Genomic DNA, 17,134 nt, shown 5'->3' with positions numbered 1-17,134 from the left:
AGCTAATTAATTTATAAATTTAACAAACTAAAAGGAGTCCTAGTTCACTCCCTTAGGGATCACTGTTAAGAACACTACAAAATGTTGACAATGACCTGCCTATTCTTAACACACTGAAATAGTTTACTTGGAACAACTTCCACAGTATACCTGTTATTCCTGTGAAGTACAGTAAGTATTCTCACAGGTAGATAGAACTCACAAAATAAAGCTTTTAAGCTTTTTGAGCAGGCCATGCTCATTGTGAGATCCTGAGACAATATACCTATCTAAAATCCATGTAAAGTAAACTACATCCACTTCAGACTTATACATGTTGCAGTGTTGATCTGTTGAAGGAGAAAGCCAAACTGATGCTTTGTAAGTTTTCCTTGTACATGTCTTGATCATGTCTTGTATGCAATCCTATAGAGAGAGAACCATCAATGATGATGAAAATAATGCATATATTATTATACAGTAACTGAAAGTGTGGTGTGTCCTCGGGCACACGAGACCACAACATAGAAGACCATAAGGTGGGCGTGGCAAGGAGTGAAATTGCAACAAAGCACACGAAAATAAACCAAAACAATAATAACAGCGAATAAACAATTAGTCCTATGTTTCTACCAACCACTCAGCACAGTTCCTTGCTAGAAATATTCTTCTAGATGCAGTAATAGATAATCCAGCAGCTTCATCAAGTAACTTTCTACATAGTACTTTCAGTAAGGAAATGGGTTAGTAATTGCTGCTGCTGCTGTTACCATAGGGCGCGCGCAATTAAATACTCTAAACCTAATAAGTAACCGCTTATGATATACTGCAATATAGGGAGATCTCCCTATGTCCATATATGTACGTAGCTTTATTGAGGGTGTGGAGGCTAGTGTTCGATGTTTAGAATTACAGCAAAAGGCATCGTGTTCTTCGCAGTAGGATTTGTGTTAGGTTTCGTGGTAAATGCATTAGTTTCCCTACACGACGATTCAGCAGTATTAACGAAGGAATGCAGCGATGCGGATCAATTCTATCAACTGTACAAAAACTGCATAAAGAGAATGCACGAAAAATGCCGCGAAGGGAGAGATGAAGGGAAAGAAAACAACGTGGCCGCGAAGACTCAGCCTAAGGAGTTTCTCCGAGTCCAACAGAACAGCACGGATAGTGAGGGAAAAGGTCAAAATCGTGAAGTAGTAAACCCACCGTATGACCCTTCTATACGATACAAGTTGTTGTCAAAGGAATTAGCACCTCGTAAATTATTATTAGTTGGTGTTATCACTGCGCAAAAATATCTGGAGACAAGAGCCACTGGAATTTATAACACTTGGGGAAAAGAAGTTTCTGACATTATATTTTTTTCTGAGCAGCCAAACAGTACACAGCAGGTGGAATTTTCTGTTGTGACATTAAGAGGTGGAGTAGACGATAACACGTACCCACCCAAATACAAAATGTTTAGAATGGTTCAGTACTTATATGACCACTACATTGACCAGTTTGATTTCTTTATGAGAGTTGATGATGATATGTACATGAAGACGCAAGAAATGCATGAACTGTTACGATCTATTGACCCAAATGTGGATCTGTACATGGGCAGGCCTGGAACCGGAAGAATTGAAGATCTTAAGAGATTGAAACTAGAAGAACATGAGCATTACTGTATGGGTGGCCCTGGAGTAGTTTTTAGTCAGTCACTACTAAGGAAATTTGGCCCATTGATTGATGAGTGCTTAGAGACACTGGCGTTTACTATTGAAGAAGATGTTGAGCTTGGACGTTGCATCAGTCAAATGCTGAATGTACAATGTACATGGTCAGATCAGGTAAGTAACTATTTGTGTGTGTGTGCGTGCGTGCGTGCGTCCGTGCGTGCGAGTGAGTGATTGGCATGTGAGGCAACATAACCAAGTGGCTATATAGAGTATCGGCCTGGTATTTGAAAAGTTCAGGTTTGATTTCCAATTTGGTGTTGTTGTTGTTCCTTGAGCAAGAAACTTTACTCACATTGCTCCAATCTACCCAGTTGTAATAGGGACCTGGTGTCAATTGGGGAAGTAGACCACCCTGCAGTTTTACTGGGAAAGCAAATTCCGAACTGTCCTTGCAGTGTTGAGGTAGTTTTGGAACTTTGGGTTCTGCTACCTCTTTCCATGAGATCTGGACAGTCCTCCTGCAAGTTACTAGTCAGGATTTTCCGGCTCAAGTCTGAGTAGTGCACAGGCATCTCAGTGCTGGTTTGCTGGATGGCAATGCCATAGGCTTTGCTTTGCTTTGTGCCATTGGCATAGCCAGATTTTCAGAGAATGTAGGCACACACCTACCCCACGCAACTAACTATCACAAAATGCGAATCTGTTGTTGAGTAGATTCTAGATAAAAACTGTTTTATAAGTGTGTAACTGTATAGCTAGGAAATTTTATACACTACGCTGCCATTCCTGCAGCTTATTTCACTGGTCTAGTGAGATTGATAAAGAAGCTAGAAACATTACATGACCAACTGACTCATTTTAGGTCTACACTCCCAGCTGTCTTGTTCTCTTTTACTCATCCATGTTTGTGCATAACAAATGACTCTTGAGATAGCTAATCACATGAGCCACCATTAATTTTATCTTGCACTAAATAATCTTTCACCAAGTTTTTGTTCATCACTCCAGGCCACTCAGCCACTGATAAAATAATCCCACAATCCACACTTTTAGTCACAACTCAGTATTCTGTAGAAAAGTAGATCTAGACTCAATCCCAATGGAGGTTCCTCTTACAATTACTTTTTTTTTAATGGTCATGTGATGCTGTGTGTTTAACAGAAAAGGCCATGGGCACTGCCTGGACCATGCGATCTACTTGGTGAGCATTTAATTCTCAATATTAGCTGACGTTTTACAGCAAATTTAAAAACGTCTCACCCTTGTCTATGCCACTGGTGTGTATGTATAGTAGGTGTGTGTGTGTGTGTGTGTGTGTGTGTGTGTGTGTGTGTGTGTGTGTGTGTGTGTGTGTGTGTGTGTGTGTGTGTGTGTGTGTGTGTGTGTGTGTGTGTGCATGCACGCATGCATAAGCGTTTGTATGCACGTGTGTGCATGTGCGAGCTTAAATAAAAATTATGTGCATGTGCTTGTGTTTGTTTCTATATAATGATGCAGTATTGCCAAGCAACTAGAGTATTGCCTTTAGGCAAGACACTAGTTTACTCACATAGTCGCTCCAGTCTACCCAGTTGTTTGAATGGTAGGGAATTGGTGATCTGGGGAAGCAGCTCACCCAGCTTTTAACATTAATGGGCAACCTGGGAAGCAAAGCTAATGCCAATGTCCATGGGTCATACAGTGGGTGAAAGTCAGGTGGACATACACCTTCACCTTTGGAACATGGTACAAGCTCCTGTTGGATACTAGTCCTGTAGTCCATGCCCAGGAAAATTTGCCTACAATGGCTCATAGTACCTTTACTACATGAGTAGTGCACAGATGTCTGTTCACTGGGAAGCGGTGACCATGTATAGCATGGTAGCCAAAGGCTTTGGTTTGGTTTTGTGTTTGTGTGCTTATGTGTGTGTTTGTCTGCTTATGTGTGTGTTTGTCTGTGTGTGTGGTGTATGAGTGTATGTGTGTGTGGTGTATGAGTGTATGTGTGTGTGGTGTATGAGTGTATGTGTGTGTGGTGTATGAGTGTATGTGTGTGTGGTGTATGAGTGTATGTGTGTGTGGTGTATGAGTGTATGTGTGTGTGGTGTATGAGTGTATGTGTGTGTGGTGTATGAGTGTATGTGTGTGTGGTGTATGAGTGTATGTGCATGTATGTGGTGTATGTGTGTGGCTGTGTGCATTGGTATGTAAATGACCTATGAGGTCTATACAATATCTCCAGAAAAGTCGTATCAATTTGAATTTTCAACAGGAGATTACTGCATGGTAATAGAGTATCACAGATATGTTTGAGCATTTGATTCTGCTTACTTTTTCCATCTTTTGAATGGATCTCTGTACATGCACCACTATTGACCAATTATCAAACAGAAATGCTTATTATTGAATGGCCATATGCACATACACACATTTTGCACCCTTTAGTTGGTGACCTCAGTCTGAGTGCAATCTATATAATTATCAACAAGATACCTGAATACCATGATATTGTATTAGCTGAAATATAGTTTCATTTAGTCTTATATACATGTACGTAGAGTAAATAAACAGCACTTTACAAGCACTAACACTGTCTTATAAATTATATCATCGTTGTTCATGCAGTTCCTGTTCTTCATTGTATCATTGGTGGTTTTAAGTCAACACTTCTGTAATGCTGCACGTGAACTCTAAAAGATGGAAAGTTCATTTAGAATAGGTACTGTAGAGTTCTCTATTTTAACACCTTGGAATAATTTTAAATTTAATTAGTTATATGCATGATTTTAATAGTCTACCATTCGATGACAGGATGACTATACATGTGCATGTGCGGACATATGTGTGCGTGCGCATGGGTGTGTGTGTGCGTGTGTAGAGTGTGCACATGTACATGCATACAATAGTGTTGTTTATGCACTGAGTACATTTCTCCTGTGTAGACAAAGGATCTCTTTTTTATGGATTATACTAAAGACATGGCCACAGAAAACCTGTACAAAATGGAGTCTGTTAAGAAAGCGATAACACTGCATGCATTGAAGGACCCAATACATATGCACCGAGTACATCAGTACATTTTAGAGTTAAGAGCCAAACGGATATTGCAAGAAATACAGAATAACACGTATGATATACAGAGAGTTAATGAATTTATACCTGCAAAACTACAGCACTATCATTCAGAACTTTGGATTGGCCATCATTCAAAGTTTCTATCCAATAATCGATTTGAAGTACCTATTTGGTACTACTTTAATTCTACTCACTTGTTTTCAGATGTGCAGGGTAAGCAGACTGCTCCATTGCCTACTGATCTGAAATATAGTATTAATTCCATTGCATTGCCAGCCCTTATAAACCATCTGAACCATTTTGCCTCGGAAGGTGAACAATACACTCCACCATATCTTTTAAGTGATGGTTTTGTAGTTACTGATCTCTCACGAGGTGTTGAATATGCTTTTCAACTAATTGTCCACAAGAAAGGAAAACCTTACGAAATACTGGCTAATGTATTTATTCCATTGTCTTCTGTATGTTTGGTACAAGTCAAGCCATGGGTACCTTATACTACTTCTGTTTCAATTGTTGTGCTTGTGCAGTTCAATAAGTTCACTAATCATGCACGTTTCTTTTCTTTATTTGAGAAAATGTGCTTACAGGGAAGCTTGCAAGTGTTAGTACATGTCTTGCTAACAACTTATGATGGCAGCAATGGCATTGTGTCAGACATCAATTCACTACAATCTCAATACACTCATTGTAATTTCACATACCAGCAAACAACACAGACAGCTAGAGGCAGCAAATTACATGATCTCATCCCACCAGAAGACAAGCAACAATTGTTAATCTTTCTGGAGCCGGACTACCTGTGGACTGAGTCCTTCATTGACCACTGCCTGATGAATACAGTTTTACATAAACAGGTTTATTTTCCTGTCATGTTCACCCTATTCAATGAATTTCAAAAAATTACTGACATTCCACCAAATTTATTAGTTTCACCACAAACTGGGTACTGGAACATGCACAATTACAACGTGTTCTGTATGTATCACTCGGACTACAATAATGTTGAATGGTTGGATGATACCAGTTATGGTGCAGAAGGTGTAGCATTCTTTGAGAAGATAAGGAAATCACATGTTAGAGTAATCCGAGCCTTGGAACCACATTTGGTACAGCCACTAACACAGTCATGAATTGAACTGAAAATATACCATACATTTGAATACAGTAGTTCATTAAGTAATGTATTTTATTATATCTTTTGTAATACACTATGTATGTTTGTATGTATATGACAATGTGTTAAATATATATTAAGGCTAATTGTATGACGATGTGTTACATAGAAGGTTAACTGTATTTGTAGATCATGGATAAGAATTCCTTTTACCCTTATCTTGTTTGTTTACCACTCTGATACATATATGATGCAGTGAAACATGTCTATCTAAGCTTTAGCAATTTGTACAATACAACTTGAAATTTTTACAAAGTTACCTACTGAAATCAGCCACCTGCTTAAGGTCAGATAATCTTGTTGGAATTTATTGTGCTATTTTGTAAACATTACAATCCTTCTTATATTGGATTACGCTTATCGTATTTCAGTACTAGTAAGTAACTTGCGCATAACTTCCAGTACACTGAGGTAACTTTCAGTCCTTGTAGGTGGCTGTTGGCTCTTATTGGACAAGTACACAGAAACATTTGGAATTTTCAATTAGAGTAGGGACCATAACACCGATAAAAAGTACTGAAACAGGCTGGAGTAGTGCACGATATTAATTCACAGTAAAACTGTAAGTGTTATATCCCTACTGTGCATTTCCACGTTGCACTGTGGTATCTTGAGCGCAGTAGGGATATAACACTTCTTATTGTTTTACTGTGAATTAATATCGTGCACTACTCCAGCTTGTTTCAGTATTTTTTATCAATGTGTTATGGTCCCTACTCTAATTGAAAATTCCAAATTTTTCTGTGTACTTGTTTGTTAACTTTTTTTGTAAATAATAATTATGACTGGTGAACCCACGCATACTGCATCTTAAATGGTGCCGCACGCCCCAATTATCGTCTGAAAAGTGGAGTATCCATTACAATTTGTTGTCAGCTATGTTCAACCCGTTACGCAGCATTTCAAATCAAAAACTGTTCAAAAAGCACCTCTGCAATCCACGCATACTGAAAGAAAGAAATGGTGCCGTGCGCCCCAGTTATATCAATTATCGACTGAAAAGTGACGTATCCAATATGCTTCGTTTTCAGCTATGTTCAACCCGTTACACAGCAGTATGAATCAAGAACTGTTTGAAAAGCATCTCTGATATCAAAATAGCCACTATGACAAATACGGACGATTTCTGTTATGAAGGGAAGCCATCATGTGCTATCGCCAAATTGACACTTCACTGTCAGCAAAGATGAATGGGACACAAAGTAGGACACTGGTAAGTCCATGAAGAATGCATTGTACATACTTTGGTATGCCAAAAGGCACTCGTTGGGCCGAAGCGACGTCAAACACTGAAAAACTCAAACCCGTAGCCATAGCCGTTATTGGTTATTGCTTGTCTGAAGGCATCAGTCAGTTACTTACTTACTCAGTCAGTAGAAAATTTCGTTAAATAAATTGTTTTTAAATTCCATAGCAACTTGTTGAAAGCGTTTTAGGTCGATCTGAAGGCTTATTTTGGCTTAGTTTCACTTAACCAATACTGTCTGATCATCGTTAGGGGAAATTGAGGCTGTTTATTGGGTGATATTATTTCGTGGGCCACGCCTATTCCTTTGTGGTCCCTACTATACACTACTATCGTAATGTATGGTTATGCTGGCATGTCTATGACCATGCAGAAAGAAATGAACTGAATTATTACCATAGTTAGTGCTGCTACCACATTCCACCCAGTAGTTTTTGATAGAGCTAGGGTGGTGTGGTCCATTTGTTATAAGTGAATAATCGTAAGTTTTACAGTATTGCTTATGTAAACTAGCTACAGCCATGCAATCAATCCAGCTAAGTGTGCATAAAATTTGATGGCACTAACTTATTATATGCAATGAATATACTGGCTCTAGCTATAATTATCTAATCCAAAACAGCCAAGCTGTAAAAAAAGTGTGCGGCCCTCAGAAAGGCTATGGTGAAAAAAGATGTGAAATCCAAGGTGGCGGCCAAGAAATGGCTGTGATGGTAGGTTAATGGTAAAAATTTTAATAATGACAATTCAGGTAAATTTTGTGAAGCGGCACAAAAATTCACCTGAATTGTCGTTATTAAAATTTTTACCATTAACCTACCATCACAGCCATTTCTTGGCCGCCACCTTGGATTTCACATCTTTTTTCACCATAGCCTTTCTGAGGGCTACACACTTTTTTTACAGCTTGGCTGTTTTGGATTAGATTTCATTTCTTTTTGTATTTGTATACCCCAAAGCCAGCCTATGGCCAGCTTTGGGACTTTTTACACCTATGTTTTTTTCTTTACTACAGGAAGAAGAAAAGATGAAGTAGATGTACGTACTTTAAATATTTTATCAGTAAATGTACAATTATATATATAATACATATGTGACCGGATTTGCGAAAAGGGACCTTCCACACATCCAATTTGCCAACTTTGACAATTGATAACTTCAGATTGGAAAGAGCTATTGCCTTGAAATTTGGGCAGTGGTGATTTCTTTGCAGCTGAACTCTCTACATGATGGTTTCTTTGTAGCTGAACTCTCTACAAGGTAGCTGATCTCTTTACAGGGAGATTTGTTTGTAGCTGAATTCTGTACAGGTGATTTGTTTGCAGCTGAGCTCTTTACAGAATGGTTTCTTTGTAGCTGAACTCTCTACAAGGTAACTTTTCTAGCTGATGTCTCTACAAGGTGGCTAGTTTGTAGCTGAACTCTCTACATGGTGGTTTCTTTGTAACTGAACTTTCTACGAGGTGACTTCTTCTAGCTGATCTTTCAATAGGGTGATTTGTTTGTAGCTTCACTCTCTACAAGGTAACTTCTTCTAGCTGATCTCTCTACAGGGAGATTTGTTTGTAGCTGAACTCTCTACAGGTGATTTGTTTGTAGCTGAATTCTGTACAGGTGATTTGTTTGCAGCTGAGCTCTTTACAGAATGGTTTCTTTGTAGCTGAACTCTCTACAAGGTAACTTCTTCTAACTGATCTTTCTACAGGGTGATTTGTTTGTAGCTGAACTATCTACAAGGTAACTTCTTCTAGCTGATCTCTCTACAGGGTGATTTGTTTGAAGCTGAATTCTGTACAGGTGATTTGTTTGCAGCTGAGCTCTTTACAGAATGGTTTCTTTGTAGCTGAACTCTCTACAAGGTAACTTCTTCTAACTGATCTTTCTACAGGGTGATTTGTTTCTAGCTGAACTATCTACAAGGTAACTTCTTCTAGCTGATCTCTCTACAGGGTGATTTGTTTGAAGCTGAATTCTGTACAGGTGATTTGTTTGCAGCTGAGCTCTTTACAGAATGGTTTCTTTGTAGCTGAACTCTCTACAAGGTAACTTCTTCTAACTGATCTTTCTACAGGGTGATTTGTTTGTAGCTGAACTATCTACAAGGTAACTTCTTCTAGCTGATCTCTCTACAGGGTGATTTGTTTGAAGCTGAATTATGTACAGGTGATTTGTTTGCAGCTGAGCTCTTTACAGAATGGTTTCTTTGTAGCTGAACTCTCTACAAGGTAACTTTTCTAGCTGATGCCTTTACAAGGTGGCTAGTTTGTAGCTGAACTCTCTACATGGTGGTTTCTTTGTAACTGAACTTTCTACAAGGTGACTTCTTCTATCTGATCTTTCAATAGGATGATTTGTTTGTAGCTTCACTCTCTACAAGGTAACTTCTTCTAGCTGATCTCTCTACAGGGAGATTTGTTTGAAGCTGAACTTTCTAAATGATGGTTTCTTTGTAGCTGAACTCTCTACAAGGTAATTTCTTCTAGCTGATCTCTCTACAGGGAGATTTGTTTGTAGCTGAACTATCTACAAGGTAACTTCTTCTATCTGATCTCTCTACAGGGAGATTTGTTTGTAGCTGAACTCTCTACAGGTGATTTGTTTGAAGCTGAACTTTCTAAATGATGGTTTCTTTGTAGCTGAACTCTCTACAAGGTAATTTCTTCTAGCTGATTTCTCTACAGGGAAATTTGTTTGTAGCTGAACTATCTACAAGGTAACTTCTTCTAGCTGATCTCTCTACAGGGTGATTTGTTCGTAGGTGAATTCTGTATAGGTAAATTGTTTGCAGCTGAGTTCTTTACAGAATGGTTTCTTTGTAGCTGAACTCTCTAAAAGGTAACTTCTTATAACTGATCTTTCTACAGGGCAATTTGTTTCTGGCAGAATTTTCTACAGGGTGATTTCTTTGCAGCTGAACTTTCTACATGGTGGTTTCTTTGTAGCTGAACTCTCTACAAGGTAACTTCTTCTAGCTGATCTCTCTACAGGGAGATTTGTTTGTAGCTGAATGATCTACAAGGTAACTTCTTATAGCTGATCTCTCTACAGGGTGATTTGTTCGTAGCTGAATTCTGTACAGGTGATTTGTTTGCAGCTGAGCTCTTTACAAAATGGTTTCTTTGTAGCTGAACTATCTACAAGGTAACTTCTTATAACTGATCTTTCTACAGGGCAATTTGTTTGTGGCTGCATTTTCTACAGGTGATTTCTTTGCAGCTTAACTCTCTACATGGTGGTTTCTTTGTAGCTGAACTCTCTACAAGGTAATTTCTTCTAGCTGATCTCTCTACAGGGAGATCTGTTTGTAGCTGAACTATCTACAAGGTAACTTCTTCTAACTGATCTTTCTACAGGGCAATTTGCTTGTGGCAGAATTTTATACAGGGTGATTTCTTTGCAGCTGAACTCTCTACATGGTGGTTTCTTTGTAGCTGAACTTTCTACAAAGTAATTTCTTCTAGCTGATCTCTCTACAGGGTGATTTGTTTGTAGCTGAATTCTGTACAGGTGATTTGTTTGCAGCTGAGCTCTTTACAGAATGGTTTCTTTGTAGCTGAACTCTCTACAAGGTAACTTCTTCTAACTGATCTTTCTACAGGGCAATTTGTTCGTGGCAGAATTTTATACATGGTGATTTCTTTGCAGCTGAACTCTCTACATGGTGGTTTCTTTATAGCTGAACTCTCTACAAGGTAACTTCTTCTAGCTGATCTCTCTACAGGGAGATTTGTTTGTAGCTGAACGATCTACAAGGTAACTTCTTCTAGCTGATCTCTCTACAGGGTGATTTGTTTGTAGCGCTGTACAGGTGATTTGTTTGCAGCTGAACTCTTTACAGAATGGTTTCTTTGTAGCTGAACTCTCTAAAAGGTAACTTCTTCTAACTGATCTTTCTACAGGGCAACTTGTTTGTGGCAGAATTTTATACAGGGTGATTTCTTTGCAGCTGAACTCTCTACTTGGTGGTTTCTTTGTAGCTGAACTATGTACAAGGTAATTTCTTCTAGCTGACCTCTCTACAGGGTGATTTGTTTGTAGCTGAATTCTGCACAGATGATTTGTTTGCAGCTGAGCTCTTTACAAAATGGTTTCTTTGTAGCTGAACTTTCTACAAGGTAACTTCTTCTAGCTGATGTCTCTACAAGGTGACTAGTTTGTAGCTGAACTCTCTACATGGTGGTTTCTTTGTAACTGAACTTTCTACAAGGTGACTTCTTCTAGCTGATCTTTCTACAGGGTGATTTGTTTGTAGCTGAACTCTCTACAAGGTAACTTCTTCTAGCTGATCTGTCTACAGGGAGATTTGTTTGTAGCTGAACTCTCTACAGGTGATTTGTTTGAAGCTGGACTCTCTAAATGATGGTTTCTTTGTAGCTGAACTTTCTACAAGTTAACTTCTTCTAGCTGATCTCTCTACAGGGTGATTTGCTTGTAGCTGAACTATCTACAAGATAACTTCTTCTAGCTGATCTCTCTACATGGTGATTTGTTTGTAGCTGAATTCTGTATAGGTGATTTGTTTGCAGCTGAGCTCTTTAAATAATGGTTTCTTTGTAGCTGAACTCTCTCAAGGTAACTTCTTCTAGCTGATATCTTTACAGGGTCACTAGTTTGTAGCTGAATTCTCTACATGGTGGTTTCTTTGTAACTGAACTCTCTACAAGGTAACTTTTTCTAGCTCATCTTTCTACAGGGTGATTTATTTGTAGCTGAATTCTGTACAGGTGATTTGTTTGCAGCTGAGCTCTTTAAAGAATGGTTTCTTTGTAGCTGAACTCTCTACAAGGTAACTTCTTCTAGCTGATGTCTCTACAAAGTCACTAATTTGTAGCTGAGCTCTCTAAATGGTGGTTTCTTTGTAACTGAACTCTCTACAAGGTGACCTCTTCTAGCTGATCTTTCTACAGGGAGATTTGTTTGAAGCTGAACTCTCTACAAGGTAACTTCTTCTAGCTGATCTCTCTACAGGGAGATTTGTTTGTAGCTGAACTCTCTACATGATGGTTTCTTTGTAGCTGAACTCTCTACAAGGTAACTTCTTCTAGCTAATCTCTCTACAGGGAGATTTGTTCGTAGCTGAACTCTCTACATGATGGTTTCTTTGTAATTGAACTCTCTGCAAGGTAACTTCTTCTATTGATCTCTCCACAGGGCGATTTGTTTGTAGCTGAATTCTCTACATGGTGGTTTCTTTGTAGCTGAATTCTACAAGGTGATTTTTTCTAGCTGAACTATCCCTTTCCATAGTTGCATGAACTCCCTACAAGGTAACTTCTTCTAGCTGATCTCTCTACAGGATGACTTGTGTGTAGCTGATCTCTATACAGGTTTCTTGTTTCTAGCTGATCTCTTGAATTCTCTTCAGGGTGACTGCTCTATTAGGATGACTGCTCTATTAGAGTATCTCGATCTCGCACTTGCTGCACCAAGTTGGATTTCGTGTTATAACTCCGTGTCTGATTCTTCTACACCATTGATGAGCCTTTCTAAGATGATTACTCCATCTGTACAACGATTTTCAAAGCATTACCCCAAGCGGTTTATCTGGCAGGCGTGGCAAGTAGTCGTTTTTTTATTAGCTAATCTCGATTGCGTAATTGTTACACAGTGTTGGTTTTTTCGTTCTATCTTCCTGGTTATTAGCTCGATTTCTTTCAAACCACAAAAGGTTTGAGGTTCAATAGTTAACCTATTCACCCACCGATTTTCAGCTTCTTCCCATACGCGGTTTACCCTGTAGGCGTGACAACATATTGGTGTTATTTTTCGTGAATAATCGCTCGTAACTCTTTGCCTGTTTATCGTATTCCAGCCAAAGTTGGTACCGAGATGCGCCTTTATACCCCCCTTCTGTGTGCCAAATTTCAAGGCAATCGGATATGGCGTTCGCGTTTTATAGCAGTTTTTGTAAGTGTGCGACAAGAAAAAGAAAAATAAGAAGAAAAAAAACGAAGAAACTGAGCCAATTTTTGAAGTCGCATATCTCGGGAACGCGCGAAGCGATTTCGCTCAAATTCGGAATGTGGAGTGCTGCAGTTGGAGGGAATGTCCACAGCAAAAATCGTCTTGTTTCATCAAGGAAGCACAGAGCTACGGAGGTGCGAAAATTGCGTTTTCTTTCTTCCTGTCAATATACTCACGGGTGTTACGCGCAGGCTTCTTGGGCCGCACGACACACTACCGTGTGTCTTGATCTCTTAAAGTGAGTCTTCAATTTATGGGGTGCCGTTTATGGGGTACCGTTTGTATCAAAATTATAACAATATAATAAGTATAAAAAACTAGGTTATATATGCTTGCTGTACATAGTTTATACATCTGTACATTTTCATAAATAAATAATGACTCTTTTTAAATAAATAATTTACATTATTTAATATATAATGCTCAAATGACAAGTATCTTCTCTATTATGTGCCATTTGTTGTCCTGTTACACATTTTGGCACAAAACCTGATCATGAACTTTGAGATGCCATTTGTATCAAAATTAAGGTTTTTAATTACATTGCCAAAAATAGAAATAAATTTCCTTGATATTGTTTACCCAAAAATGTGCAATATTTCTATAGTACTTTTCATTATTTATTAAATCCTGAACATTAGTTGTTAAACCATGAACATTATTTGTTAAACCATTAAATTCTTTACTTAATGTACCGTTAATCTTAACAAACCTTGCAATCAACATCTACAACAGGCTACACAAGATTACATGAGGCTACACAGAGTTACATAAGGCTACACTGGGTTACATTAAAGCTACAAAGAGTTACATGATGCTACACATGGTTACATGTAGCTACACTGGGTTACATGATACTGCACAAGGTTGCATGAGGCTACATTGGGATACATGAGGCTTTACAGGGTTACATGAAGCGACACTGGGTTACATGAGGATTACATGAGGCTACACAAGCTTACATGAAGCTACACAGAGTTACCAGAGGCTACTCAGAGTTACCTGAGGCTACACAAGGTTACATGAGGTTATACGCAGGGTTACATGAGGATACATTGGGTTACATGGAATTACACAAATTTACATTGAAATAATTATATGAGGCTACACAGTTTTGCATGATGCTACACTGGATTATTGTACACAGAGTTACATGAGGCTACACAAGGTTACATGAGGCTGTATATAGGGATACGTGAGGATACATTGGGTTACATGGGGCTACATCAGGCTACACAACATTACACCGTATTGGGTTACGTGAGGCTACACCGAGTTACATGAGGCTACGCTGAGTTACATGAGGCTACACTGGGTTACATGAACCTAAACTGTGCTACATGAGGCTACACAAATTTACATAAAGATACATAGGATTACATGAGGTTACACAGAGGTTATACATAGGGTTACATGAAACTACACAGGCTCACACGATGTTAAACAGGGTTACATGAGGCTACAAAGGGTACCATGAGGCTACACAGAGTTACACAAGGCTATACATTGGGTTACTTGAGGTTACATGACATTACACAGAGTTACACGAGGCTACACAAGGTAGCATATGAGACTGACAGAGTTACATGAGGCTACAAAGGGTTACATGAGGCTACACTAGGTTACATGAGGCTACATAAGGTTACACGAGGTTACACAGAGGCTACACAAGGTTGCATGAGACTGACATAGTTACATGAGGCTACAAAGGGTTAAGTGAGCTGCACAGAGTTACATGTTACATTGGGTTACATGAGGCTACGCAGCCTCACGTAACCTTTTGTAAACCCAATGTAGTGTCAGATAACTCTGTGCAGCCTCTTGTAACTCTTTGTAGGCTCATTTAGTTCAGTGTAGCCTCATTTAGCCCTCGTGTAACCCTGTGTATTGCCTCATATAACGCTGTGTAGCCTCATGTAATGCTGTGCATTGCCTCATGTAACTCTGTGTACCCTAATGTAACCCAATGTCTACTTATGTAACCATATCATGTCTAGCCTCATGTAATCCAATGTAGCCTCATGTAACTCTGTGCAGCCTTATGTAACCCTTTGTAGCCTCATGTAGCCTCATGCAACCCAATGTAGCCTCATGTAAGTTACATGAGACTACATTGGGTTACATGAGGCTGCACAGAGATACATTGGGTTACATGAGGCTACATGAGGCTACAAAGGGTTACATGAGGCTGCACAGAGTTACGTGGGGCTACAAAGAGTTACATGAGGCAATACACAGGGTTACATGAGACTACACAGTTACATGAGGCAATGCAAAGGGTTACATGAGGCTACACAGGGCTACATGAAGTTACATCAGGGTACAAAGGAATAATTATACAGGTTACATGAGGCTTCACCAAATTACATGAGGGGTTATATACAGCTTTACATGAGAATACATAGGATTACATGGGGCTACATAGGGTTACACGAGGCTACACAGAGTTACATGAGAATACATTGCATTACATTCGGCAAGGAGGCTACAAAGGATTGCAACACAGGTTACATTGAAGGTTAAACTAGGTTACATGTTGATACACACATTAGGCTACACAGGGTTACAACATGGTTACATGAAGCTACACAGCATTACACAGGGTTACATGAGGATACAAGAGGCTATTGTTATACACGGAGTTCCTGGTTATATTTGACCGGATTTGTGAAAAGGGGTATTCCACACACATCCAATTTACTAACTTTGACAATTAATAACTTATAAAATTGGAAAAAGATATTGATTTGAAATTTGGTCAGTAGTGAGTACCAACATAGCTCTCAAGTTCAGAGAATTGGATGTGTGTGGAAGACTCCTTTTCGCACATCCGGTCACATATGTGACCAGATTAGTGAAAGAGGTATTCCACACACATCCAGTTTACCAACTTTGACAATTTATAACTTCAGCTGAGAAAAAGCTAGTTACTTGAATTTTGCTCAGTAGAAACCCAACATGGATTGATGGTTGACAAGAAGTTCAGGCTTATATGTGATCTTCACAGTTCATAGTATTGGATGTGTGTGGAAGATCCATTTTCAATCACATATGAAGCTACATGATGATACAAAGGGTTAAATGGTTACATGAGGATGAACTGGGTTACTTGAAGCTACACAGTGTTACATGAAGCTACACAGGGTTACATGAGGCTACACAGGGTTACATGAGGCTATATACACTGGGTTACATGGGGATATATACACTCAGTTACATACATGAGGCTACACAGGCTACACCTGGTTACAGATACTTAGGAGATTGTGTATATAGTGTATTAAACTGTGTTTCAGCTTTAAATATTTAAATGAGCTTTAGGGGTTTTTTAAAGTCTAAAAAAGTTGAGTAAATTTATCAAGGGTTGTGGTTATAAATTTAAAGTTACATATACCTAATGGTTGATGTGATTCCACATATACTACATAAGCTTTCTTGTGTATTGTTGTGTACTGTAATTTGCCTTACTCATATTTGGGCTTAACATTTATGATAAATTTTTCACCTTTTTACTAAACAATTTACTAAATATCTTATTGCTGCTTTTACATGACTATTATTCACATTGAAGTTTTGTGATAGATACATGTTGAGGGGAATAACCAAATCAAAAATTAAGTGAAGAGTAGCTGTAGAGTTGAGGTTGATCATGAATAGACTGTGTAACTGGTCTATTAGAGTAACTAAACCTTTTCCACTAGTGTAGCAAGGGTACATAAAGATAAATCTGTATTCTTATTATGTACTTGTTTAGTAACCTGCTAAAGCCTTACAACTTAGAGCATATGGAAGAAACAAAGCCATATCTATCTATATAGTTGTGCTAAAAACCTGATTAAATGGAGACTAGCACAAGTTTATTGTGAATTACAGCACTGTATTATAGGAAAAATACTGATTGTATGTATACACCCAAGTATCCATTTTGTAATCCAGTACTTCCATTTGTATCCCAGTGTATTCTCATGTAACAAAGTATACCTACTGTGTACCGATGTGAAATCCTGTTGTAACTCAGTTGACGTAACCCAGTGTATCCTCTATAGAAGT

At 38.6% G+C, this 17,134-nt stretch overlaps 1 protein-coding gene across 1 annotated transcript; it reads left to right on the top strand.

Moving 5' to 3' along the window:
- The first annotated feature begins 831 nt into the window (after positions 1–831).
- On the top strand, positions 832–5,968 carry LOC136254224 (chondroitin sulfate synthase 1-like). The gene is made up of 2 exons (XM_066046886.1): positions 832–1,814; positions 4,565–5,968. Exons 1-2 carry the CDS (start codon positions 879–881, stop codon positions 5,828–5,830), a joined length of 2,202 nt encoding a protein of 733 aa, XP_065902958.1. The 5' UTR covers positions 832–878; the 3' UTR covers positions 5,831–5,968.
- The last annotated feature ends 11,166 nt before the right edge of the window (positions 5,969–17,134 follow it).

Source organism: Dysidea avara, chromosome 4, assembly GCF_963678975.1.
Source record: "Dysidea avara chromosome 4, odDysAvar1.4, whole genome shotgun sequence".
NCBI classification, from domain to species: Eukaryota; Metazoa; Porifera; class Demospongiae; order Dictyoceratida; family Dysideidae; genus Dysidea; species Dysidea avara.
This window is presented reverse-complemented; position numbering and strand designations above follow the sequence as displayed.

Bases quoted from the DNA above. Each gene is read 5' to 3' on its own strand.
- LOC136254224 (XM_066046886.1), top strand. From the start codon at position 879: ATGTTTAGAATTACAGCAAAAGGCATCGTGTTCTTCGCAGTAGGATTT. The intron at 1,815-4,564 runs GTAAGTAACTAT...TCTCCTGTGTAG, and splicing joins AATGTACATGGTCAGATCAG to ACAAAGGATCTCTTTTTTAT.